Below are 28,000 nucleotides of genomic sequence, written 5' to 3'. Positions count from 1 at the left end.
GTTCACACATTAAATTATCAATAGGGTATAAGCATGTGGAAAACCTAATAGGTTATTCACCTTCCCACATATGCAAATGAACAGTAGGACCAGAAATCTGTCTCAAACCTTTGGACAGATGCATTCTTGATACAACCTGGTACTTTCAATTGGTTTTTTTTCCATTTAATCTTAGGAATTTCAGCCATGGGTAGTGAGGTTGACAGATGCTGGAAGGATGAGGGCCTCTGCTTTCTGTTGCTGGCTGTGGCAGGAGGTGTCAATTAGCAAAAAATATGGAGAGTTCTTGCACTGAGTGATTGAAGTAAATGTTTTTTATTTATTCTGGATACTTGCCTTTTAAAGTTGCCTTTTTGATTGCTTGGCATAGGGAGTAGGAAGGTGGGACAGTTGGATACCCTTTACCTATTGGCAGTCCTTAGCTGTGAATAGTAAAGCTACTAACTGGTTTCCTTGTAGTCCAGGGAGCTTGCATCTTCTTAATGATTTCACAGTGCTCTCTTTCTTCTGTTAGGCTTTGCTTTTTATTAAAAAAAAAAAGAAATTGTTGCAGGCCATTTTCCCAGTAATTCCTAAGTAAATTAGTTGCAGCAATTTGTAGCAAGAATCAGCTAAGAATCAGCAGATTGGAGGTTTAAGACAATTATGAACTACAGCTGTGATATATGTTATACGTGTATAAAAATTAGAGTAATTTAATACATTTTATGTGATAAACCAATGCAAGTGAAATTATGATAGTTTCAGAATGTCTCGGCTTTTAGCAATGATGACGTTTGTTATTTTTAATTTCTTGATTTTTTTTTTCTTTCTAAGCAAGGTAAAGGGAAGAAAACTTAATTTTTGTGAAATATGAATCCTCTACTTTTAGAAAAGCTTTGTTTCAATTTTTTTTATTAATTACTTTTAGAAAAGGAAGTAAAAACTTTGTATGTAGGTGCATGTATGTTGTAATGCTCGTTTTCAGACACTCAAATGTCAGTGCTTCTAATATTTGCAGTCTGGCATTGATTGTAAGTATAATAGGTTATTTCATGCTGCTTCTCTTTATATTCATGGTTATGATACTGAAATGTTAAGACCACACACAGACAACAAGATCTCCAGCCACTTACGCATGTAAACAGTCTGGCTTTTTACAAAGTGGAAAAATATTTCTTGTGCAGTATTTTTAACATGATCAGCATGTTAAGGCTCAATCTGCAACTGTGTCAACATTTCTTTGGCTGTAACCATTAATTCTGTAGCCTCTTGATAATATGTAAAATGTGAGACTGGTTTGTTTACTACTGGGATTTGTCAGCAATTACTGTCTGCATTTAGCTTAGTGCTTTCAAATATATAATAGATCAAAGAGTTATTTTGCATCATCACTGTGGTTTTAGTAAAAGAAAGGATTTTTTTTTTTTTTTTTTCCCCCAGCTAGCTTTGGGACCTTCAAAGGACCATTGGAGAAATAGTTTTCATAAATATTGTATTTATACCTGTTTGATATTGTTAGGCACAGGTACAATACATTAAATAACCTTGTGAAGCAACTGTTTGACAGGAATTTAGCTACAGGGATAGGAATGCACATCTCTTTCAGCCTCAGTTATTGTGAGACCTGGCATGGCTTCAACGTAGTTGGGAATTTTTGTTTTGCTTATTTTTGTGTAATTTATGCATGTTTTCAGCATTCTTCTTACCATCAAGAACTGCAAGTGCAGTGGTCATGTGCAGTACTATCTAAGTGCCATATCATTTTCATCACACAGAAGTGAGGATTACAAATTCTAATAGACAAGTTCTTCATATGGATATGTATATATGGAGCTAATTAAAAGTAAGATGGTATAAAAGGGTTTTAATGGACAACATATCTGTTCAAGTAATAAATATTTGGGTTTATATAGTGCCTGATAAAGGCATATATCTGTTCTTAAAGATAATTTATTAACATGTTTATGAATTTAGTTTCAATGTATTTTTGAGGTTTTGCAAGTAACAAAAAGAACAGGCTTCCAAACTTATCAGACAAATGTGCAGAACTTTGGTAAGGATTTTCTTATTTAGTTAAAAGTAGGCTGGAAAATCAGTTAAACTTACCACTGCTCCTTAGAAGATTGCCATTAATTAATTCAGTGATCTCAGGGGGACTTGATTAAAGTATTTTATTTGAGCTTTTCCTATGACTTTGTTAGATTATGAAGTGTTCATTTTTCTATGAGTACTTTATTTAAGAAATAAAAATAATAGCACATCATTCCATAAAACTGACTTTAAGAATCTCAAAATGCCAATAGTGTAATATGGATAAGTGAAATTATTGGAGGAATTCAGTTTTAGGGAGTCAGCTGACAGAATAAGCTTTTATATGAAACTCTTAATAGGAAGCCCTGCGTTTTTAAAGTCCCTATTATAAAGTAATAAATGTGTCAATATTACTGCAGGAGACTAAGAAAACTTTACATTTGTAGATCACTATCTTTTTTTTTATTTTTAAGACTTAAATGTTCTCTGCTGCTTAAATTCTTTTGCCATTTCGAAGCACCACTCAAACCAGATGTTTTGTTGAGATCTGAATTAATCTTTTACCCAGTAAAACCCTAAGATACTGTTCCCCTAAACAGCATATGAACAAAGTCAATCAATGTGTTTCATCATTCCTGTTCTGCTGTCTGGCCCAGTTTCATTTCCTTTGATGAAAAAACGATAAATAGAAATTAAAAAGTGAGGCAGCAAAATGATCTCTATCAGTTAGTTAAAACTAAATTCTTGATACCACTCTTGTTTTCCAAGATTTTAAGCATTTAACTGAAATTACGAATCTCATGCTAAAAATTTGTTTAGTAAAATAGTTGAATTTTTTACTACTTTTTTCCCTGCAAAGCTGTTATTTGGACATACCTACCAGTTATGTATCCAAGTCTTTTGCATGGTAACAAATTCTAAGCTTTAAGAAGCAGCGGTAATTTTAAATGGAGTTTTGTGATGAGCCCTTTGCCCTTGGTTTGGTTATCTCCCCACCAAGTTGTACACTTTTGGGAAAACCAGTTTTTGGATTCACTTTTCATTTAGGAAAACCCTCTACTGACAGCAAATCTCCTGTGATATTGGTGGCCCCTGCTGCACTGGTGATGAGAAAGGGGGAGATTAAGCCTGTCCAGTTTTAAAGTAAAGAAGAGAAAGGGTGAGGTTATTTATTTAAACAAAATAAAGTTAATAAAAATAAAACAACAAAAAGCAAAACACCTGCTGAAGATCCTTGTTATTTATGGAGCAGATCCTGGGGGTAGCTGGCACAGGAAGAGGCTACAGGGATATTCAGTAGTTTGTGTGAGGAGCAGAGACTGATGATGGGAGAGTAGCGGAGCAGGAATGAGGGGAAAATGAATGATGGATGTCAGTGCTGGAGCAGGGATGTGCAGGCAGTGTCAAGCTGAGAACTGGACTAAAAGCTATAGAGAAGGTTAGGAACAAAACAAGGTATGGAGCAGCAGGAGTAAACCAGGAATTAATAGTGGCTTGATAATGAGAGGAGGATTAGGAGTAGTAAATGATACTCAAACTGATGAAAAACCTTGAGTGGCAAGATTAATTGGTTGAAAAATGGTTTCCAACCACTTGGAGCAGGGATGATATCAGGAATATCCAGATGCTGGAAAGTGTAAATTTTGAGAGATGATGGGCATAATTGTCTGTTTTATGTTTCATGTTCCCCTTTGCACCCCAAAAGGAGAACCTAAGGCCCCTGAGGTGTCACAGAGTGGCAAAATGTTTTATCCTTCCCTAGTACTAATCCAAAGAAAGGCTGATGGTTTGCTGCACGTTAATTGTATTGATCCAGTCCAGGGGAGTTTCGTCTGTGGGGCTTCCAATCCTGCCCATTTCCCTGAGGGAGTCAATGTGTCACCAGATGGCAGATTTTCCTTAATCAGTTTTCCACCTGCCCTTTCCAAGGTCATATTCAGAGACTGTTTAACTTCATAAATGTACTTGCAGTCATCAAGGAGCACGTGTCGTGTCCTTGGTGTTTTTGGAAGACTTTCTGTAGGATATTGTGATTGTGTTTTATTATAGCACTCCTCCACTCTGTCCATTTTTACACAGTTATATAAAATACTTCATACAAAAAGAGTGTATTTCTCATGATGGCTTTTAAACACTTGTATATTTACCTGAATTTTTTGAGGAATACTTGGTTGATTAAATTGAAGTTTTGTTGTGGGTTGTTGTTCAATGTTTATCTGAAAACCTACTGAAAGGAGGTTGAAGGGCATATTAAAAAACTTTAAAGCCAGCAAGATTTGGAGCATCTAGCGCTCCTACCATGTTCAAATCATTAATATTAATGAATTAAAATGTTTACACACCCTGATATCTATTGTTCTCTTTGATGTTAATTACATTACAGTAGATCATGAGATCTACTGTATCTAGATTCATTCTTCATATCAGGCAAATAAGGAAATATTTCCTCTACCTGTGTCCCTTAGCAACACAGTGAGTCTTACTCAATATTGAATAACATGTGTTTTTACTGCCTTTGCTATATGAAAATGCTAGTCTTTCCATCTTTTTAAAAAGCCCTGAGTGGAACTTTGTTACTAAATTCAAGCAAAAAATAATACAAAGATATAAATATATGACCATAGGTGACTTCAACGTAGCTTAATAGTGTTCTTGGACATGTTAAAGGCAAGTCTTTTTTTTTACCTTTTTTGTCTTGCTCTTATTAATGTGAATCAGCTGAAATGGATGGTCTGATCATTTGTTCCTCTCTCTGTGGTTTGCTGACATCCAGGAGCTGTAATCTGTCATGAGCTGTCATCTCCGTTCCTTCATTCCTCTTACCAAAGACAGTTGTGCAGCTAGCATACTATCAATTTTTTAAATTAAAAAATGAGCTGTTGCTTTCCAAAGGGTAATTCCCTCTCAGTCTGTAAAGTAGGTGTGGGTTTTGGTTTGGTTTTTTTGGTTGTTTTTTTGTTGTTTTTTTTTTTTTTTTTTCTGTGTTGAAATCAATGGGAAAAAACAAAAAAAAGTAGGTTTTTAAACTTAATTTATCCAGGGTACTCTTTTCTATGTGGCTCTTAAAAAAGATGCAGACTTGTAGGAAGCGAAATCTCAGCCATAGTGGTTCTTGCTCAGCAGATATTGTTAAAGTTCCTTAGCTGGCAAAGTCCTGTCTTTGGTAGGTGATTTTTGCAGCATGTGAGGCTTCATCCTTTGGTTTTGCTCCTGTGGTTTTCACTCTTATAATTATGACAGGGTTGGGTTTTGTAACCAATGAAATCACATTATATTTGTAGCAGCTGCTGTTGTGTATTTTAATATAAAATTCCTGACTTCTGGTAGGCATTACTTAAGTTCCAACAGAATTCTTACTGCTCTTTAGAGGCCTTTATCCTTGTCAGCCTGCTCTCTTGAACACAATGGATTTCCAGGAGAGTGGGTACAGGTGAGTATTGTACTAGGAAAGAAAGAAACTTTTTGCCCTCTAATACGATCTGTCAGTTGGAGAAATGCTTCACAGATCTCTTTATCTGCTGCCTGCACAGGGTAAATCCTACTGCTGCATTGCCTTTAGAAGAAAAGGGAAGTCTGTTTCCTACAAATGATCTTGAAATTCATGTCTGAAGGTCTTCAGCAAAATGCACGTGCATTTTTGCTCTTGAAGCTGATTGCAAAGTTTTTAGATGTTAAGGGTTGCACATTTTCTGGGATTGTTGTTAATTTTATTTGACTGTTTGAAAAACAGGAATGAAAAATTTCTATTGGACCTACAAGCTGAGAGTGAAGTTTTGTCCACAAGTACAATTGACAGTCTTTGTGTGGGTCTGTAAACTTGTTCTGCATCTGTGCAGAGCTGTTACAATGGCAGAAAACGACCATGTCTTTAAAAATCTATTCTTTTCCATTGCTTCTACTATTAGTGATATCCTTTTAGTGAGATTAATCATTAATGAACATTAAAAAAAAATAGGCTTTTCTTAAGCAACTGTATCAGAAGTACATACAGAAACCTTTATTATCTTAAAAGACACTGTGAAAATGAGGTAATTAAACATAATGCAGCATTATAAAGACTTTAGTCTTAAAAATCTGCTTCTGTATTATGCCAAATGGATCTTTAGTTCTGCTGTTTCTACATGAGTGAAAGTGCCATTGGCAGATAAGGTTTACAGCTATAAATTCATGGAGTATTTTCTTCTAAAATTCCAATTTTAACATTCTTGTAATACTGAACTGTAAAGATATTTAAAGCAATTACTACTTAATTTCCCATGCATATTGAGTGAGAGCAATATTGTTTGAAAACCCCTGGAAAACAGACCCAAATACAAATCCTGTACCATCAGAACTTCAGTGAACTCTGGCAGGTTACATTTCTTTCATACTTCTGTGTTTTCTTTGAAAGAAAAACTTTCCCAGATGGTCATTGCAGGGTACTGAATGAAACCAGTAATTTTATATAAGCATGTAAGTTCATAGCCCTGACAGAATTCCTTATTTGGGTGCTGGCTTCTTTGCAGAGTTGTTTTTTTTTTTTCATTTTTATCTCTACACTGTTAAATGAAGGCAAGTTGAGGGTAAGATTATCTGCAAGGTCACAGAGAATCTTAAAGCACGATGGGCAAAGTATCCTTACCAAGTTGGAACTAGAAATAAACACACAAAGAAAAGGATGGGGCCATCCTGATAGTTATAAATTAAGTGTCAAGGTCTCAAATCTGGAAAGGGATCATCAGAATTTATAAAGTTCTATTTAAATAGTCCATTCTCCTCACTTCAGACATCTGTTACTGGTTATTGTTTGAGTGACCACCATGTACATTATACAAAAAGGAATGTGTTTTCTGTAAGAGCTCTGCTAATGTGGCAGATAAAATCCCAGTGTTTGATAGCAGTGCCAAAGGGCAAAGAGGTGCTGAACAATATTCCTCATCTTTACCATAGCTTTCCATCCTGGAAAAACAGGCTTTGACAGTGGGAAAATGAAGACTGAGATAAGGAGAGGTGGAAAGAGGCTTGGGAACTGAGAGTGATATAGACCAGAACTTGAGCAAGCAGGGAAAAAAGTCTTCTCTTAGGCTGATGCACCAATTTATTATTTTTTTTGTTGTTGATTACAAATAAGAGTTATATCTCCGTGCTATGGCAATAAATTAAAAGGACTAGCTAAGCTAAGGAACAGTTGTTTTTGTTGGCATGGAGTGTAATCTGGGCCTAAGTTTTTACATCTCTAGCAACTGATTGTTGCTTTGTGTAAAGTAAAATGCAGTGGTTTTATTAATGCAAATGCTGCATCACTCTCCAAATTTCACTTTTTAGAGAGTGAAATGCATTTAGAGTATTGGAACTGATGATAATGATTTGTTTACTCCTCAGGAGAGATGAAGCAGTTGACAATGATGGTTCTCTCATTTTAACTGACTATAGGCATTAAGTTTTAATACAGTGAGCAGGGAAGTTTGTTGCCTTTAAACTCTGTTTCTTTCACCTTTGGAGAGCTAAAGCAGGTGGATACAGGTTGTGGAAAATTAGGTGTGCTGCAGACATGTTAAGTAATTCAGTTTTAATTTTCCATTTTAACATCTTGCTGGGTAAACATAAACATTGCAATTAAGCAAGATTTAATTCAGCCAGGTGACATCTTAGATACCCGATAATAGATGGCATAGCTGAATTTATTGAGCTGCTTTGTGCTGTCAGTTTTACTGTAGCCCTTGCCTCTTTAGAAGATGTATTAAGGAGGAATTTTGACCTTGGCAGGTGTGGAGAAAGTCTTGAACTTAAATTCAGGAAAAATTTCATGGAAGAATTAGGCAACCTATGCCAGTTTTTTGCACTTCGGTTACAGATGGACAGGGAGAAAAAACCTGGTGAATGTACATATATATTTGTTTTTTGATAGAAAATGATAAAACTAAGAATTTTAAGGGACTGTTTACAGAAGGTGGGATCTTTTTCAGCAGTTTTGTTCATTATAGGGGGAATTTGGAAGACAAGTGAAGCAGAATTAGCCTCCTGAAGGACAAGGCATTAGCTTAAGCATGATTCTCTGTATTTGCACACAACAGGACAAGGTGCTAAGATGCATTTGTAGAGTTTTGCTATTTAGTAATATGTTAAAAAGCTGACCTTTTTGAAACACATGCATTAGCTTTGGAAACTAATTTTCCAGTATCATCATGTCCTCAGCTGCAAAAGAAACAACAGGTATTAATACAGTTTATTAATTTATTTAATTTTAGTTAATTTGTACTCTGCACTGGAATAAGTACACAGAAAGCTACCTTTTAGAATATGTGTGAAAAATAAACTTTGGCAGATGTTGCTCTTGTTAAACTATCCTTGCTCCACGTATGTGTGAGTGCCTCGAGTGATAGGAATAGAAAATTGTCATTCAGTGTCTGACCTCTGTATTGCACAAATCAGCACAAACTCCAGTGGGGCAGAATGAATGGATATCAGGATCAGTGTAATACATTGGGAAAAAGTCAAAACACTCATTGTAAACAGAAGTCATGCATCACAACCTTCTGGCATCTTTATAGGAGCAAGTGAGTGTAAGAACAGGGAAATCTGGCTGCCATAACCCATTGAGATCCTCCAGAAGGGACTGACAAGGTGCTTCACCAGAGGCTGTTGAAACGGGCTGAAAAAGAAGGTCCATGCACAGATTCCCTGGCTGAAGGATGAAGGCAGTACTGGAGTCAAACAGGGAACTCTGGCTGGATGCTGTATTTGTAAAGGACCTGAGAAGGGAGCTGAGTTGTGAAAGGTTAAAATGCAGTTGAGCAAAATGTCTCCAAGTATTAAATGACATGATGATTTGAAATGAACTAGACCATGTGATTCTTAGTGCACGTGGGATTGGATTTGCCACAGGATGTTGTGGATGCAAATATTCAAGCAGTTTTATAAACCAGTTCACAAACTCTGGGACAAAACAATCACTGATGATTTCCAAACACAGATGCAGCCTATGAGATATAAAACCCAGGGTCTCATGTTGACAAAAGTCTAATACATCTGGTGAAGAAAGTAGTATTATTTGCTTATGTTTTTAACCTCTTTGTGTACATATCTTGTTGCTGTCAGACCATATGGGTCAGTATGGACCCAATATTATGTTTTATATATTTAATGTCTACATTTTCTTGCATAAAATCAATGCTATTTATAATTTTCAGTGATTTTAATGTTTTCCACATGTATGAGGATTGGTGCTAATTATCAGTGGAATTTTTCTAAACATAATTGTGGGAAATATTTCCCACATATTTCCAATTAGTAACATAATCCACAGGAAACTTGGGAAAAAAAATAATACAAAGGCTTTGAAATGTAAAACTTAAGCTTTTTTAAAAGGCATTTCTAAATAGCAGTTGAAATCCTAAGTACTGGTAGTCCTTTTTGACTGTACTAAAATTACATCATATTTTCTTTAATGCAACAGCTTTTTTGATCCCAGTGAAACAGAAATGTTTTTTGATAATAAATCAGTCCTTCTTGCTGATCCACCACTCTCCCTCTGTAAAATGGAGCTTCTCTGAAATCTTGGGAGCATGTTGTTTCTATTATTCTTCATAATAGGTGAAAATGAGCAATGTGTTACCCATGATGTCTGTATATTGTGTTTTTCACAAGTGTTTTTCCTTGGGTTTTCATGATGTGATTGACCACATGTGAATATAATACCTATTAGTGCACTTAGTGTGAAAAAGAATTGTAGAAAGCAACAAAGCCAGTTAGAGATTAAGCTCTACTTATGTAAAGTACTGAATTTGGTTTTTAAAATGTTTTCATGTAAGAAACAATCACACTTTGTTTGGATCTTCCTTTCCTCTATTGGAAGAGACTGGAGTCAATTAACTGACTTTTGTAAATTTTTAGAAGAAGAACAGTCAACACTTCCCAGCTCCAGAAATTGCGTTGTGGGAAGGAGAATATTTGCAGAAGGATAATTTTATGAATTAGAAATCTTATTGTGCCTGCCAGGGGCATGTAAATAAATATTAATTAACCTATGCAATCTAATGCTGTACTCACCTGCCTTCCTTAGAGGGGTCAGGGATGGGTTACAGGGGCCTCCTGAAGGCCCCAGGTTGGAGCAGAGTCAGGTGCACTTTTTGAGCTGCATCTGATTTAAGTTAAGGTCTTGTCATCCACCACCTGCTTCTCATTGCCCTGCTCTCCTCCCAGAGGTTACCACTTAGGTTTGTTAGGAGAGATATATGAATGGTCACTTCCTATTTAATTCTGTCAGACTCCGTAGATTGTAGGATGCATTTTAAAACAGATGTTGAATCAAAACTGATTCAGGTAGGGGACAGCTATACCTGCCCAGCTCTGGTTGGTGCTAACTGTGGGAGATGTAAGATGGAGGCAAATGGTGAAAGAGCTTCCTTAGCAGCTTATGGTTTAGTCCCAGGAGCTTTTCTGGTGACAAACACTCCACCAGGTACTTTTCACGATCCATCCTTGCTTTTTGCCAACTCCTCAGTGTTCAACTGTGTTCATATTTTACCTATTTTTATAACTTGCTTGTTGCTTCTATTTTTTTTCTTTTTTCTTTTTATTTAAGTATAAAGTCTCTTTATTATATACTCTGTTCAATGCCAGATGAAATAAATCTTTTTTTCTTGGACATTATAAAAATTATATCCCTTTGCTTGCCAGCTGGTAATTGCTTGAGGTTTTTGCTGATCTGTTTCCATTTTGAAATATGATGTATTCTCCATCATCTGATTCTGCTTTTTCAGCAGTAAGATTTAGAGCATCACTTGTTCATTTGAAAGACTCATCTGTTTCTTCTCTTGTACCTTTGCAGATAAAGCACTGAATATTTTGTTGAACTTTGCTCTTCTTCTTCCCTGTGCTGACTTAATATGCTCCCACTTAATAGAAGGACTTTGTCCAAAGGGTGTCACTTTTGTAATACGCCTTTTTCAGCATGAGTCACTTTTTTCTTCTGCTGTTTCTGAAAAAGCTTTCTTGCTGTTCTGAAACTTTCCTGGCTGGGTTTAGACAAATTAGTTAAAACAGAGAGTTAAAAGTACTTCTTTTACGTACTTGGAAAATACAACATTTCAACCATTTCAGTAAATTTAACAGTATTAAGAAGTTTGGCTTGCTATACTTTTTTAGCAAATAAAAATACTTTTGCTTTATGTTTTTGTCTTAAAAATCCGATCGTGTGCGATCAATGTATCTTTAATCTGTTAAATTATTTTGGCTTAAAGATTTAGCATCTGCAAATATTTTATATTGAAACATGGGCTGCAGATGTTGGGTTTGGTTTTGTGTTGCCTCCTGCTTCCCCCTTCAGTAGCTGCGTGCTGCGGTAGGTAACGTTTCCAGGAGAGGCAGGGAAGGAAGGGAATTTCAGACCAGGTGAGACCTCGTCCCTTAGAATAAAAAGGAATCTGAAATAATTGCAAAGTTGGACACATGGAACAATTTCCTGTGTGGGACCGGCCCTCACTTCCCCGTTCTGTTTTTATGAGAGGGAAGTCAGCCCATCCCTGCAGCTGTTGGACAAATAACTCAGAAATATATTTGTGGGTGCATCATGTGCTGGAGAACTGCTGCTCCTTCACCCCAGCAAAGGGCACATTACCTTATGAAGCAAACACTGTGGTTTGCCTCTGCTTCACCTTACAGGAAGCTTGTAAATTGTGTTCTCATACTCTCTGACGTCTGGTTTTGTTTCCTCTGACAGAGTTTATGTCAGAAGATACTGAGGGTGGTGTCTCCACCTAATTTTTATTGCACTTCATTTTCTGGTATACGCAGAAACACATAAAATTAAGTGGCACATTGCTAATTTCCTCAGCCCTCTTGTGTGGTGGCTCTTTTCATGCTGAACAAATCCATCAGTAGCTTGCCAATACATACTTGTTGATCTTTTGTTGATGCTTAAAGTCTGGCAGATTAATATTAAAATACAGCATGTAAAGTGTGTATGGGAAAACCCGTGAAAATCTTTTAACAAGTTGAACGTCTGAAAAAGGCCCTCAAACCTTTTTATTACTGGCTGTAATTTCTTTAAAAAATTATATTGTCATGTTACAGTTGGCAGTCTTTAGGGGTTCTGTTAGCTTTAGTAGTCATTGCAGTTGTTTTGATACCTATTGCTGTAGGATCTGATAATTACAAACCGAATAATTCTGCCGTGCAGAGTGTTTTGTACAAGGTGTGTACGAGTTCCTTTTCCTTTCCACCTGGGGAAAAAACAAAATCCCAGCAATGACTTTGTAGAACCTCTAAGAATGTCCCTAACTCCAGTTTAGTACAGCAATGACAAGGCAATTCTTCTTATGAATTACTTTCATAATACCAAATTTTTGTCATTATTATTATTAATAGCTCAGGGTAAGAGCTCAGTAAGGGAATAATCTTTATCTACACCCACTTATCAATGATCAGGTGATACACAATAGTTTTCCTGTGGCACTCTGGTGTGGCTAAGCCCTAGGCAGTGTCTTTAAAAATTTACAATTAAGAATTAATTGCATTTGGGTAGATTGTGAATATTTTCACCTCCCCAGTTCATATGGCCACTCACCTTCCCCAACACAAAAGCAGGTTGTTGCAGACATGGGTATTTCATCATTGCTTGCTCACAATGATTTAAAAAATACCACAGTTTTTAGAATAATACTTTACAATAAAAGGGTGAAAGCAGCTTGTTGGAATCTCAAATTATCTTTTTATTATCTTGAGCAAATACTGTGCTGCTATTTCTGTTTTTCTGGATCAGTCCTGACACAGGCAGGGACATGGTGTAAATCCTTTCAAAGCGATGGTGAGATTGCACTGTTACTTGGAGACTTAGCCCCAAGGAAAAACTTGCTTTTTGCAATTGTTCGAGCTCCAACTACATGACTCTTTTCAATATGTGGGCTACAAAACCTCCTACGGAATTGGGATCAGACCAGCACAGATTGACAACCTAAATTAAGCTTAATTCTCTCATGCAATTTAGGCCTCTTTTTCGACATTGTACCTGATAGAGCAGTTCTCCGAGACCAGTTCAGATGTTTAGATTAAGTAATTACTGCTTAGCCTGGCTGTGGGTGATGAACTGAAGGCTCTGTTTGCACTGCAGCATTTTACGTTGCTAAAAACATGCAGCTCCTTTACCTCAGCAGGTACTTGGTTTTCTGAAGGAGTTGTCTTCATGAATTTATTTTAATCAGTTGATTTGGGTGGATCGCTCACGATTATGTGCTTTAACAACAGTGTTAGTCCTTAATTTGAATTCTCCAGTATCATACACATCTCCATCAGATCTGAAACTCCTTAGTGTTTTTTATGTTTTCCTAAGGGTTGAATCATTCACAAGTATTTCTTGTTTTCTTTTTCCCATCATTCCTTAAGTTTAATATCCTGTCCATCTGCATCTGTTAAGAGTCTAAAATGCTGCCTTGATGTTGCATCCTAGTTTCATGAGTTGTCAGGCCACATTTGTCAAAGGATTGTTCTGAAGGCTTGTTCTCTGCTTACACCTCTTTGCCTGGCATGGGAACCTCTTAATGTGATCTTAATGTACCTATGGCGTATTGATTGAATTTTCAGATAACCGCTTTTTTTCTTCCACTAAGACATTGGAAAATTAAACACTCCTCCTTTCAGGAATTCCTCATACATAAACTATACTTTAAAAAAAGCAAGCCAACCACTTGTGAAAGATTACTTATATATAACTCGTGTGCAGGTTATAAAAGGGGGAATTTCCTCCCTGCTTTTGGAAGGTCTGACTGCATTTTAGATTGTCCAATTCCTGCTGAATCTGTGTATAATTTAGGACAGCTATCTTTGAGGATAGGTCTTCTATTTAAACTCCATTATGCCACTGCCCTTGATCTGCTGCTCTGTTTTTACTGTTGCAGTGACCCCATAGATCTTTGAAAGCAGGGAATTTAAAAGATCTAGGTGATGTTAGTTGATGGCTATAATCCATCTTTAATAAGAAGGATTTATTTGTTGAAACAGTTCTACAACTTCAGGATATAAATTTCTAACAAAGTACAAGCTCTGTATGATTTCCAGAACCAAGCAGCTCTTATCCAGAAAAAAGGTCAAAAGTGGAATGAATATACCCTTTTTCCCCTCTGATATTTGCATCATATTTCTTGAGCATTTAAGAGTGGACTTGTTTCGTGATTTCTTAGAGGAATTCTGCTTTTGGTTTCTTCTGGAGGCTTCTCTCCTCTGTTCTGTTTCTGTATCAGCAGTTGAGAAATTCTTCTATTATTGCCAGTACCTCTTGTAAGGTAGGCTCCTGATTTATCTCATAACAGTAAAACCATTCACTGGTGATCTGTTGGTGCCTAAAACCCTCTGAAATAGAGTTGGAGAAACATCTTGCTTTGAGCATTAACTAGGGAATCACTATTTCTGCTCAACTTTGCTGCCTGGTGAAAAAAAAATTTATTATTTCCACCCCCCACCCCCCTGATTTGTTTTTGTTTTTTTTCCCCTAGAAGGATGACCCCCCACCAAAAAAAAAAAATAAAAAAAAAATTAAAAAATAAAAGGGCAACAATGAAAAAAACCTGTGAGATTCTTGGAAAAATCATAAACTTATCAAATTGTAACTTTATCTACTTAAAAAAAAAATAAGAACTGTACCGTGTTAACTGTCACCAAAATTCCTTTATCCCCTGATAGCCGTCAGCAGTGGTGTGACATAAATACCTATCCTGACTCCTGTGTTTATACAGGTTGAGTCATTTAAGTACTGGAACAGTGTCCCAATGTTTTGGGAAACTGTGCATTACCTCAAATCACTGTGCTGCTAGATACGCTTGTAAATGAAAGTTAAATTATTGTTGTATAATGACAAATGTATCTCTTGTGCTGTATGCTCACTTGCTTAAGTGATTTTTGCCTGTTGCAGTATAAGAGGAAAAAGTCAAAATATTGTAAATCATTGGTGCTAATAGTATAAACAATAGGAAAACATAATTTTCTTTGGGACTAGAAAGATAAAGGAGGAGAAAAAACTTCTAATAGGCCTAGAAAACATAATTTTTTTCATTAGACAGTTGGCACAGTGTATAGATCAATGATTAATTGGTCATAATTATACTCAATGCTGTAGATATTAAAACTTGTTTGACTCAGTGCAGAACACTTACTGATTTTCAGAAAGAACTTAGAGAGGATGGAAAATGTTTAAATTTTCCTGTCTATTTTAAGACAAGATATTTCATATAAACTTATGTGTGGTTTATTTGTTTTTTTTCCCACAGAATCTCTTGGCTGTGCTTTTGCATTCTAGAGACTGATGATATGTCCTATCAATTTTGTCACAATGCCAGAAAGGGCTTCCAGTGACATTTTTTGAGTGGTCACTGGAATGAATTCTATATATTTTTTTATTTTATTTTAACTCTAGGCATCATCTAAGACTTTACTCTGTAACATCAGAGTAGCACAGTGCTCAGGGAAGAGGGAAAGTAGAAAAACAGTTCCTGTATGTTCATCATAGAGCAGTTTTGGAGTTTTGAGTGTGAGAGTTGCAGCTTAGCTCCTTCCTGCCCATCCCAAAAGCCAGCCAAACTCTGAGATGTTTCTGTTCCAACTCAGCTTCAATTAATTCAAACCCTCCAGTCCACATCAATAATCACAGAAATGGGAAACCCTAATGTGTGTCCTGGGAGGCTGGTTCTCCACTCATGTCTGCTTTAATGATACAGCACATTTGGAGTGCTCTGAGTACAAACCCACCATACCCATCTCCAGCATCCCAAGGACTTTCTGTTTATAAGGATTGGTTTTGTGCTGTTTAAGTGATGCAGTTTAAAGAAACAAGAGTACCCAAGTAGGAGCCCGCTGATTGTGAAAATGAATATAGCAATAAAAAGCAGTTATTTGGATTTATTTACTCATAGGGGGATTTGCAGTAATAATTCACCATCTAATATGTGCTTATTTCAAGGTTTCAGCAGGTTATGAACAGATGACTTTGCTTGACTGACCACTTTGTGTTGGGTTTTGTTCTGTTTACATTACATGTCTGGTTATATTTTCAATTTGCAGAGTCTATGAAGTGTTTGATGTATTTGTATAAACAATTTAATTTCTGAAAACATGTTCTGAATTAAATGCCATTGCTGTACAACAATACACTAACAACATTCTGAGATCATTTAAAGTCCTTTGTTTAGTAACACAATGAATGTCATTAGGCTGTTACAGTAAGAATGTGAGCATTAAAAACAGCTTGTAAAAATGAAGAGTTTTTGAAATCTAGAATTATGGGGGATATCAAATTGAAGCATCTGCTTCTGTCTTTAATTTTTGAGTGAAATGTTTTCCTATTGATTCTTGACAAATGTGTTTCCCATCAAATCAGGCATTCAAGTTTCAGTTTTGACAATCACACCTCAAAGAACAATTTTCAGTGCAAATTTTGAGATGGATGTTGAAAGTATGAAATTAGAAGTTGCCGTTCTTTTTGTTTGCCTTTCAGTTGTGGTACTTAGGAGTCACGAGTTGCATCTTGTAGCCACATTGACTGGGAACGCTTCATTTCCACTGAAATAAAAGCGAGTATTTTCATGGAATTGCATGTCATCAGAATAAAAATAAAAATAGAAACTTCCATAAGAGGATCAGATCTGCTAATATAAACTGTACATTTTTCCTTCACTTGCCTCTGTTCCCTGCAATTATTTGTATTGGCATTTATTCTGTGCTTGTCCTTTGCTGCTGGAGCAGCCAAAGTTGTATTGAGCTGCTCAGTATAAACATCATCCACAGCCCTGTACCCTGTGAAAGCACATGAAGCATAAATACAGGTGTAGCTCTACCAGGTGTTGTGTAGCTCAGGAATGCAGGGGAGCCTGCATGGGAGCTGTCACTCATATCACATCCAGGACATAAGAAAAATAGGAGGTAGCGAGTCTTGGGAAGGTCTGTGCTTCTATTCTCTGATTCCCCATTTTCCTCTTTGCCTGTGCCAGTTATGCTTCCCTGTGTCCTGTCCCAAAACTGTTGTGATTGTGTGGCAAAACTGTTGGCTTGTGGCTATTGAAATATTCCCACATGTGCTGTCTACAAGAACAGCTATAAAGCTCAGAGGGATAGAAATCTTCCATGGGGAAACCTTGTCTATTACAAGGACTCATCCACTATTTATATCTTTGTTTTTTCTTTGAAGTGCTACAAATGTTTGGTGTTTGTAAAAGTTTAAAGATAATTTTAACTGTTCTATTGTATAGTTTTGAATGTGGTTTGTTATTTTCTTTTTTCCCAGTTGTTTCAAGATTGGCAACTGAGACAAACAGTGCCATTCAGAAGAAAATAATTACAAGCATTCTCTCTCCTTGAAAAACAGGTCTATACTTTGCATCAGTGTCTCTATATAAAGTTTTGTAGTCAATAGAAAGTGATGCCAGGTAACATGGAGCATTTGATAATTTGAATTTTCTTGATGTATCAACTACTTGTTTGTTGTTATTAGTGCTGAACCATGAATAATTTACTGGCTTTCACTTTATAATCTGCAGTGTCTGCTAACTTTGAAGTTCAGTAGTCAATTTAAAGTTTGCTGGAGCTGACTAATGATTCACTAGAGATTTTTTGTGAGATATTTTGTCATCCATTTAAAGCTTGGAAAGGTTTGCTATTGCAGCCATCTGGCAATTCTTGGTTCTCTGGAGGAAAGAGAAGCCTTTTGATACAATAGATCAAAGCATTCTGCTCTTTCAGTGACTGATACCTATAAGTAATTTAGAAGTTTCTCAAAATGATTTCACAGTGCCTGTCTCGTTTGCCAAACTTTTGCGTTCTAGCTACAAAACAAGGTTGACCATGAATTACATTTAAATTATATTTGAATCATTATTTAGAAACTTCTGTGTGCAGATCCAAGTGCTTTATAAACCAAGAGGTTTTAAATTTACCAAATATGCTGTTATGTTTAATAAAATGGATCTTGTTGCTCGTAGTGCTAGTGGTATAGGTAAGGGTACTCTCGATAACTGTATTTGTGCTATACCATAAGCCTGAAATATAGATGTACCCCTTAGACTGTAGGTGATGTAAAGCCAGAGTCCAATACCATATATCACACTATTTCTAGAGCTAACTGTTAGCAGTTGGGATTCTGAGGCTGGGCTTTGCAGATGTTTGGCAGTGAAGAGCAAATATGGAGAGAGTGAGTGAGGACAGGAAGTGAGCACTGCAGCATCTCCTGAAAGGAGCCCAGTCTCACTTTGGATGGTCCATGCACATGTGAGGTTTGTCTGGGATCAGGATGTTGTTTCTATTCCATCAGACATTCCGGATGTGCAATTGCCATGACTGCACATGTCCAGTCCTCTCACAGAGTTCACTGCATCACAGATGAGCCACAAGCAGCCAAGGCAGAATGATGAAATTGGCTTTTACCTCGCATGTTGTTTAGTTAAAGGTGTCTGAGTGAGATTTGGTGCTGGGTTACTGTAGATAAAAGGGGACCCATTAGCTGGTAATGCCCCATATCTCTGTGCAGAAAAGCAGGCAGGAGTGAATTAGTGCCCAGTGAAACTGGGGTGTGTTCATGCCATTCACTCTTCCTTCTGTCAGTTCATTATAATGATTGATGGAGCAGTGAAAGAAAATAACCCTTGTATGTCATTGTCCTCAATCAAAACCTCTCAAAGAATTTCAGAAATAGCTGATGTGTCTTGGGACGTAGCCTATATCATCCTAACAACTGTTTAGTAATATGTGAGCCTTCAAAGCACCATTCATAATATTGGCTAAATGACAGATGTGGTAACTACCAAATATCCACTGACAAATCCTTCAAACTTGCTGTTCTTTGCATTACATTAGGTAGCTTGGAGAGAGGAAAAGACTTCTAAGATGCTGAATTTTTAAGTACTTAATAAATTTAAAACACCAACTACATAATTAATGTGGTACCAAATTTCCAGAAAATAGAATGGTGTGAGTATGGTGAAGGAATAGCTAATTTTTCATACACTAAAATTTGCTTGAACTCAGTTTTAAAAGTGGCATTTAGATAGCGGAAGAAAATTTCACATACTTGTGCTTGTCATATAAACATTTCAGTGAGCTATCCCGGATAGGTCTGATGCTCTTGTTCCTTGTTAAGTCCACAAACAATGATAAATTTTTAATTCTGTACTTCATAAACTTCTACAATTTATGTGGAATTTAATGTTCAGCCTGCTGTAACTCTGAATCAGATGCATGTGCTTACCTGATTGTTTATCTCCCCGTCTGCTCAACATGTGCTTCCAGCAGCTATAGTTCAACATGTTTTTTCTTCTTTTTTTTTTCCCCCTCCAGTGTGGGAACTTCGCTGTCTTGGTGGATGTTCATATTTTGCCTCAAGGTTCCAGTAAAGACACCAGCTGGTTTTCAGATCATGAGAAAGAGGTACAACAATATCAATTCTACTTCAAAAGTGTATGGCTGCAGGGAAAAAGTTGGATTGCCTTGAACTGTTCAGAATTTTTCAGTGTTAGGAGAATATTATTAGTTATACCTAACCATCAGTGGTTGCCATAGGACCCCTAAGTCAGCCATATGTGCTTTTTGGCTTACTAATGACCACTTTAAATTTGCTTTTTAATTTTTAAACTCTGTGTGTGTGCACGTACATACATGCATGTGTGTATGCTGTGTGGATTCTTCTGACTTAACTTTTAATTTAAAAAAGATGTTTCTCGTGAATGCTTGTAAATTATCCTGAGTGATATAAACCAGATTGTGACAGGTATCATTTTGCTATTGAAATAGCTTCCTATTAATTTTTTTTTCCTCATTCTGAGAAGTGTCAACGATGTTGCATTTAGAGGGTGCAAGAAAACATAAATATGCATGAAAAACCATAGTAGAACTGTTGCATCTTATGAAAAGAAACTTCCATTATTTTTAAATGTGCCATGTATATAGCCTGATGAAATTGTGGAAAACCAGTGCATCAGTGAGCAGCAAATTTCTGCCTGTAACTTTCATCAGATTGTAGAGAAATCACACAGGATCTTGTGCTGAGTTCCTGGCGGGAGCTTTCCCCTTAGTGTGGGAACTTGAGAAGTTCCCTATTGAAAATGAAGGCAGGACGTGTTTGGGATGCCTGTGGACTTTCCCGCAAGTCTCTGTTACGGTAATTTTCAGCAGATAGCTTCCCTAATAATGCCATCATTAACTTGTCACTGCACAGCGTCCCCAGACATCTCAAAGTCATACATTTAAATGAAATTAAAAGAAACAATACGTTAATATCCTGAGGGAGCAAAAGCAGAATATTTAGCAGCATGTGGTTCATCTGATTTGTGCTTTATAAAGCCGAGAAATAGGAAAATAGGGAAAATACTTTAGATTTCTTTTTTATGACCAAATGAATGCTCATTACCTTTTCTATTTATAACCAGTTTTACTCTCCTGGTTATCTGAGTTTTAAATGTTTTCAAAATGTATTTTGTAAGACTGCCAAAACAAAAGAGATGAATTTCAGGAAATTAGGTCATGATTGATTTAATAAAGAGGCATGACAGGACAGCATTCAGTGCATTTCTGTGACTGCATGTTTTGAGAGAAATACAAAGTTTGCATATTTTCAGCAACTGAGAAGTGTGAGTCCAATAGCTTTGCAGTTCACTTCTGGAAAGTCCTATGCAGTATCCTTGAGGGGACAAAAGGTCCTAAATAATGATTATTCCAACTTTTTTTTTTTTTTTTATGAGAGCTTTTACATATTTATTGCAAGTGCTTTCTGCATTTTTGTTATTTCCACACTCTGAAAACTACTCATGGTGGTGCCTCTCTGCCTGTGTGTGGGAAATGTGGATGCCTCTGTACTAAACACAATTCCTGCTGATTCCCTGCTTACCCTGGGTGAAAGTCATCAGCTTGAGCTCAAGGATCCTGGTGATGTTGTTGCAGTGGCCTTTTGACTGCTGGCTCCTCCTTGGAGCACATGCCATGGAGGGCAGCATGGAACTACACCAGTGCCCAAAGCATGAGATTGCTGTAAGGAAATACAGCTGGATGTTGGAATGACCACCATGGCACACTGCTGTGACCAGCTGGATGTAGAGTATTCTTGGGATTGCTGCGAGATGCTGCAGGTTTTTTTTCCTTCTTTCTGCCCTTCCAATTTCCCTACCCTTTCTTTCACACCCTTTTTCCCCTGGACCTGGCATGGCAAAGTGAAAGTTTTATCTTTGCTGTTTGAGGTCTTTGTGAGCATTTAAATAATAGTTCCATAAACCCAACATGTAAGTATGTCCCATGTAAATGAGAGAAGTGCACAGTAATGTTTATTGCTGTAGAAGGAACTAAAGACACACCATGTTTCTGCAGCTTTTGAGACCTTTTTGGTCTAACCTGAACACAGGCCCATGAAGGAATGTGTAATGGGAGCACTTTAATGAGTTAAACAGAAGAATAAGCAAATTCAGTAATTTATAATTGTGCTCTACAAGCAGAAAGGAAAATGTGTTTCTTACTATAAAGACAAAATACTGGTTATGATTGACTAATGTATGTGCCCTGCTTTCATTTAGAGTAATGCAATAAAATTTGTTGCTCTGAGTACTTTCTACAATAATCAAAAGGAAATTTCAAGGCAAGATAGTTTAGATACTACTCATATAATTTTATCTATTACTCAAACACATGATAAGGGTAAAATTATATTTTTGTGTGCCACAAAGTATCACTTCTGGGAGCACATAGTTATGAACAATGGAAAATGAGAATACTGAGGGAAAAGTCTCAAATATGTGTGTGTGTATTAAGCTTAAAACTTATTCTGGTATTCAAGAGATGACTTTTTCGTTTTTACTCCAAGTATTTTTTTTTCTGCATAATTCCGGCAGAAGGTTTTGCTCTTCCTGAGTTGTATGTGGTTTTATTGTGCTTTGTTAAAGAAAGTATAAAAGATATGAACAGTTATGTTTAGGAGCAGAAAAATCTAAATTAATTAGAGCAATTAAGTTGCTGTGACCTAATTTGCTCAGTCTTCCCCCCACCCCCAAATTAAACTGAACTGAAGCAAAATATCTGTTGTGATTTATAAGGATTCTTGCAGAGAAATTGTGTGTTGACAATTCCTGAGAGGATTTTTACTAATTTTTTTTTTTGCTTAAATACCTCATACCTAATGTTGTGATACATTTTTAACATGTATTTTTTCCTACATTGTATGCATATGAAACTAATTTCTGATTTTAAAAACTTAGTATTATAATGTATTTCATCTGCCAAGTAAGAATTTCATAATGTACCTCCTCTCTTGTAGAAAAATTGTTTGATTCCCGTCCTTGTTCCCATTCATTTCCTAATTCATGTCATTCCTCTCAATGTTTTTCCTTTTAATGGGAGAGGGGGTAATTTTGTATTGATTTCTGCTGTGTGCCTCTAGGCATTTCTGTAAATTTAGATCAAACCAGGCCGGTGGTTTCTCTTTCAGGAGGTCTGCAAGCTGCTGGAAGAAGTTGTTGCTTCAAGGGTCAAACACTATTTGGAGGCACCTAAACAACGTGGACAGTGGAAACCCACGGAACATGGATCATCTGGGCCTTTGTTTCTTACTGGTAAAAGAAGTTATTTAACTTAGTGTGAAATAAAGTGTAGTGGGAAATACTGTTCTTTGGTTTTTTTTCTGTGAGAAATTTGCCATCAGGAAGGCCTGAAATAGTTGATGTTTTGGTCTGGAATTACTTCAGCTATGTAAGTGAAAAATCTAAGTGGATTTTAATTTTCTGTGTTGGCTAAAAGTGAATGTAATGTTGGTACTATTAGTCTGAGAGACGTTCATTAGAACTAAAACAATAACTTATACAACCCTTGATTCTGCAAAATTGATTGAAATCTTGCTGGTTGGTTAAGTCTCTTTTCCACTCACACATTTAGTTTAGAATTTTTAGATACAGAAATAATATCTTTATTTTTCCTTTTACTTTTGGCAATCTGTTCAGTCTTAAGAAGTTGGTGTGATGTGATAAATGACATTTGTTATTTTACCAGTGCTACTGCAGGCCTGGCAGCAGCACCCATGCCCTTGGGAGTGCAGAAGAGAACGAGACGAAGAGCCTTCACCCACCCTTTGGAACTCCTATTTTGTGTGTGTGAGGGTGTTGAGGCCAGTGGGTGCCATTTCAGTACATCTACATTTTGAACTAAAGATTGTGATCATTGTAGCTTGGACCTTCCAGTTAGATCAGCTCTGGGGCTAAATGGCTGCCAGTTTGTGTTTAATACCATTTCATTGTTACCATAATGGTGGGGTTTACAGTTGATGGGCTTATCTGTTGGTCTTGTATCATACCAGCAACTTATCTTTACATAGTTCTTAGTCAAAAAATTACTGGTGTTTGTTACTAGCCTAGAGCAGGTTATAAACTTGTCACAGAAAAGAAGGGCTGCTGGAGTAAAGCTCTGTGCTGGCCATGCTTTGTCTCATTTCCTTAAATACATTGAGAGATCTCTACTGGAGTATGACTTCTGCAACACATGTGATTACATACTTACATCATCTCTGTACTCATAAATTTTAGAATTCAACATATATTATATGAACTAATTCAATTTGGAACAAGTTCTCTGCTTCTTAAAATGCTTTCCATTGCTGAAAAGGTATATTCCTGTAGAATGCTAGTTGATGGTTACAACTTTGCATGCTATTGTCAATAATAATGATAAAACACAGGTTATATACTGTATGGTTGGCTTATTATTGCAAAATTTTAAGCATTTATGGGAGCCAGGTTCTACTGGCATGACATGGGCTTTTTTCCACCTCTCAAGAAGACAGTACCACATAAGCAAGAGGTGCTTCAGGCCATTAAAGGATTTCCAAACCCTTCCTTGCAAGTTGTAACTACATTTTATCCCTTTTAAATATTATTGGTGTTTATCAAGCACATGAACTTTCAGACCCCTGTACTTTTCTGATTGTGAGTGAACATTAGAGATGGTGGCATCAGAATTTCTAAGGTTTGTTGAGGTTTTTCTTTGTTTTTCTTTTATCAAGGGATGTTTTTTATTATTTATTTTTTAAAGTTTCCTGTCTCAGTAAAAGGTAGGTCTTGAAAAAATGATGATTTTATAAGGTAAAATTGCCAGATATAATAGTTGTTTTTATATATGTGGGTAGATGCAACCCTAATTTGAGGGTGTTTGTGAGAATTTAGGGTCTTCTATTTTCTTTCATAACTTGAACTTTTCAGTAAAAATACTGGTGTGCTGAACCAGGGTTGGGAACTGATCTTCTGCTTGACTCTTCCCCTTGTTTCCTGAAAATTAAAAACTTAGGGATATGCATTTGAGGAGGTCATCAGTAATATCAGTGACAGTTTCAGATTAAAGGATATTTACTTTGGATGAGGCAGAATGACTGTTCCATCAGTTTTCTGCAGTTAATCTCACCGTCATTAATTAACAATAAAGAACTAAAGGAAGAAAACAGGCTGTGATAACGAACATTCATGTTAAGCTTCATTTCCAAAGCCAACTTTTTCTCTCAGCCTGCTTTGCTCAAGGCTGTAATTTGTAAGAAAGGAGTGCTTTGTTCAAGTCCAAGAATCAAGTTTCTTCAAGTTCCATTCAAGTCTGTTCTTACCTGGGAAGGAAATAACAGAATAGGTGGGTGTTCACTGGGGCAACCAGGCCCTGCCTCTGAGGACTGACCCTTTGAGGTGAGCCACAGGGCCAGGAGGCTTTACCAGTTACCTCTTGTGTTCTGCCCTCCTCTCTAGGATCACAGGTTCTGTTTGTAGGCTTCAAGGAGATGGGTTTGGGCACAAATGAAGTGCCACATTCCAGGCCAGTACGTGGCTGGCAGTGTTTTGTACCACACAAAGGAATGCACGAGCCTGGTACTGGGAAAAGGCTTCAGCTGCAGCTCTTTTTGCATTTGGAGGTTATGAAGAGTTTCTGAGTTCTTCAAGCTCTGTGTGGTTTCTTTTGCTCCAAGTTATTCAAGTCTGTGTGGAGTTTCACTGCTGTAAACCCGCTGCTCTTGTAAGGAGGTGTGTATCTGTAGAGGGATCCTTCACATGTTTATTAACTGCTTGCTTGCCATTTCCACTGTCCCAGGTCAGCATTCCACCCCTGGTTGTAGTTGCATCTTTTCAAGTCAATTTTAACTAGTTTGCTGTACACGCTGCAGGATGTACTCAAAATTTCTTGAAAAGAGACTTATTAGACCAGTATTAAGGTTTTAGAGTACCTTTAATGTCAGGGCATGTTGTATTAGGTTTCATTTCAGAACTAGAAGCCAAACTACCTTAAGACTTTTTAAGTCTTCTACTTCCTTACTACTATAACTTTTGAAGAGAGAATTTTCATCTGTCACAGCTTCTTTTTAGTATTAACGTTATATTATGTTTAATATTAGTATTATTTGACACTACCTTTCATTTTTGTGGCACTTAATATAAATATCCATGCAAGTTACTTGTTAATTTACGTTTCCTTTTCATTTGAGTTACACCCACACTGCAGTGTGTGGTGGGTCGCATACCAGCTCATTAGGAAATCTGTGGGTGTTACACACAGGAGAAGAAAGAAAGAAGGAAAGAATGGAAAAATGAGAGAAAGTAGCCAAGACAAGCAAGTTCTTCCTATTCTTCCTTCTGTCTGAACAATTTCCCCACCCTTCCCAAATGGCCAGTATGAACAACTTGCCAAAGTAAGCTTTAATTTAGTCTTTGGACATAGGCTTTGGTATAAACTCTGTTTCTTGTGTTTAATTAATGTCCAAATGTGTTTCACTATGTTTTATTTTTTTAAAGAGAAATTTAAAATGGGGTGGATTTTCAAAGGCTGAATATTGCCTGCATCCAATCTGCATGGCCAAAATCATGCAAGAAGGGCATTGGCCAGGTATGGCTTGTGATTGCATAATTTGAAGTTTCATGTTCCACAGAAAGTGTCTGGCTTTGATCAAGAGCAGTGAGAATTAAGAGGAGACTACAGAGGTCTGAGTAGAGATATTAAATACAGGAGAAATGGCAAAGGGACAACTGAAAATAATAAGGAAGAAGGTAAGGTTCACATGGGCAAAGAGGAAACAATAAAGAGAAGTGAAAAAAAAATTATGGCTGATAGAAATGTCAATGTTAGAAATGGAAGGAAGGAAGAAGGTATATTGTAAACTGACCTTCTTCCCCCATCTTGAGGGAGGAAAAAGTTAACTATGGTTTTCCTACAAGTAATTTTCAGATCTACTCCCATTCCTTCCCTAGCATCCTTGCTGTTTTTGTTGGCTTGAGGGTGGGACATTTTTGCTCTGATTTCAGATCTTTTTATTGTACAGTCTCTTCTACAGTGAAAATAATTAAGAGAGCATGCTGTCACATGGCACAATGAGCTCCCAGCTTGATTTTATCTGCTTTCTCTGGGATTCTGTGTATTTTTTTTTGTATGTTTTTAACTTTCTTCTCTCATGAAATGGGGCTTACTGTGATCATGTTTCCTGTCTTTTCACCCAGTTGTTTTTAGCAAATGTGACTGTACTTTATTAACAGGTAGAAGTCTCAAACTTGAAATTCTCAGACATAAACTTCTTGTCAGAAGAAGTCAGCTTACTAAAATGAGAAACTGGAAGAGGTACAAGAAGCTGTTATGAGTAGTTCAGCCTTACAAAGATGTGGAGTCAAAGTTCATGTCTTATTTAGTATAAAGAGAAATGCATAAGATGCCGTTTCATAAGAAAATACATTTCTCTTGCTTATGAAACAATTTTTTTGGCTCCTGCAAGCACACAAAAAATATACAATAAATCATGATGGTAAATATTCCAAACTCTTTTGGCCTTGCATTTTAATTTGAACATTATGGTGTTTTTAAGGGGAACACCCTTTTCAGACTGCCCCAGTTTGCTTTAGCAGTGTTCCCAATTGCTGTAGGACATGAATTGTGTGAAATGCTTGTAGGGTATGTCCCACATTATAATCTTGTAACAGCAAAACTGACTTATTCCCATCCTCCCAGCTGTTAACTCATGCTCCTCTGCTGTGAAACTGTCTGGTTTGGTTTGAACTAGACTCTTTTCACTTGCCTTGCTTAAACAGCAACTCTACAACTCTTTGATGGGTGTTAACTAGAGGGAGAATAAGCTGCCATAGGGGTCTGAGGCGGCAGCTTTCCAATGAACTTTGATATTTGGAGTTGCACATTGTAATATCTGTCTCTCAAAAGAATTACATTGCAGCTTCTCTACAATGGACTCATTTATGATTTGTGGCCAAGTCCTGCAGATCTGTGTGAACTTTAAACTTACATTCATTTGTCTGTGACAACAGAACTCCCTGAAGTATGCAGTAACTTATGCAATAACTTATGAAAAATGTTTTGATTAGTATCTTGTACTTAATATTTCCTTGTTTTGCTTTAGATTACTTCCCCCCCCCTTTTTTTTTACAGCCAGATAATGGGGAATAAGTTCACCAAAGCATTTTTCTTATAGAAGATCAAGGTTATATATCTGAACTCTTTCTTTTGTTGTTTTGTTTTCTCAGGGTAATGGGTATTTGACAAGAACAAAAGAAATGTCTGTTCTTACACACTCTTCAGGTGTTTTCTTTTTTTGTGATTTATTTTTTTTCTATATTACCTAGATCGTGATACAATAGAATTAGGAAAAAATTCCAAGAAGGGCAACAGAGATGATCTAAGATGAGGAAATGCAATACAGGGAACAGTTAAGTGTGCCTGGACTCTTCAGCCTGGAAAGTATATAAATTATGGGGAATACAACCAAGATCTGTGAAATAAATTTTTTCCTCATTCTCTTCCAGTTTGAGAACAAGGGTGTATCAAAAGAAAGGATTGGAAATGCTGTGGTAGGTAGGAGAACTGTGTAAGTCTTTGCCAAAGGATAATAGATATGATAAAGGCTTGTGCTGCATCCACAGCAGCATGGGAGAGTATTCCAGGGAGGGGGCAGAATCTCCTGTGGTGCGCTCTAAAGGCCTGAGTTGAGAGGGCTTGGAGCCTGGCAGAGTATCAGGGAAGTAACTACCTGCACTTG

The 28,000-nt window shown here is 36.8% G+C and overlaps 1 protein-coding gene across 4 annotated transcripts in view; it reads left to right on the top strand.

Annotated features, from left to right (window-relative positions):
* The window catches only part of SLX4IP (SLX4 interacting protein), an 83,305-nt gene that overhangs the window by 15,649 nt on the left and 39,656 nt on the right, over window positions 1-28,000 (top strand). For 3 of the 4 annotated variants that reach the window (XM_058833878.1, XM_058833879.1, XM_058833877.1), the window contains exons 4-5: window positions 19,306-19,395; window positions 22,436-22,559. In XM_058833878.1, the coding sequence (XP_058689861.1) occupies window positions 19,306-19,395; window positions 22,436-22,559 (214 nt within the window). The remainder of the gene's footprint in view (window positions 1-19,305; window positions 19,396-22,435; window positions 22,560-28,000) is intronic. The other variant, XM_058833880.1, reaches the window with a different exon arrangement.

The sequence above is a fragment of the Poecile atricapillus genome, chromosome 3 (assembly GCF_030490865.1).
Source record: "Poecile atricapillus isolate bPoeAtr1 chromosome 3, bPoeAtr1.hap1, whole genome shotgun sequence".
Classification (NCBI taxonomy): Eukaryota; Metazoa; Chordata; class Aves; order Passeriformes; family Paridae; genus Poecile; species Poecile atricapillus.
The sequence above is the reverse complement of the archived record's forward strand: the minus strand, read 5'-3'. Positions and strand labels throughout refer to the sequence as shown.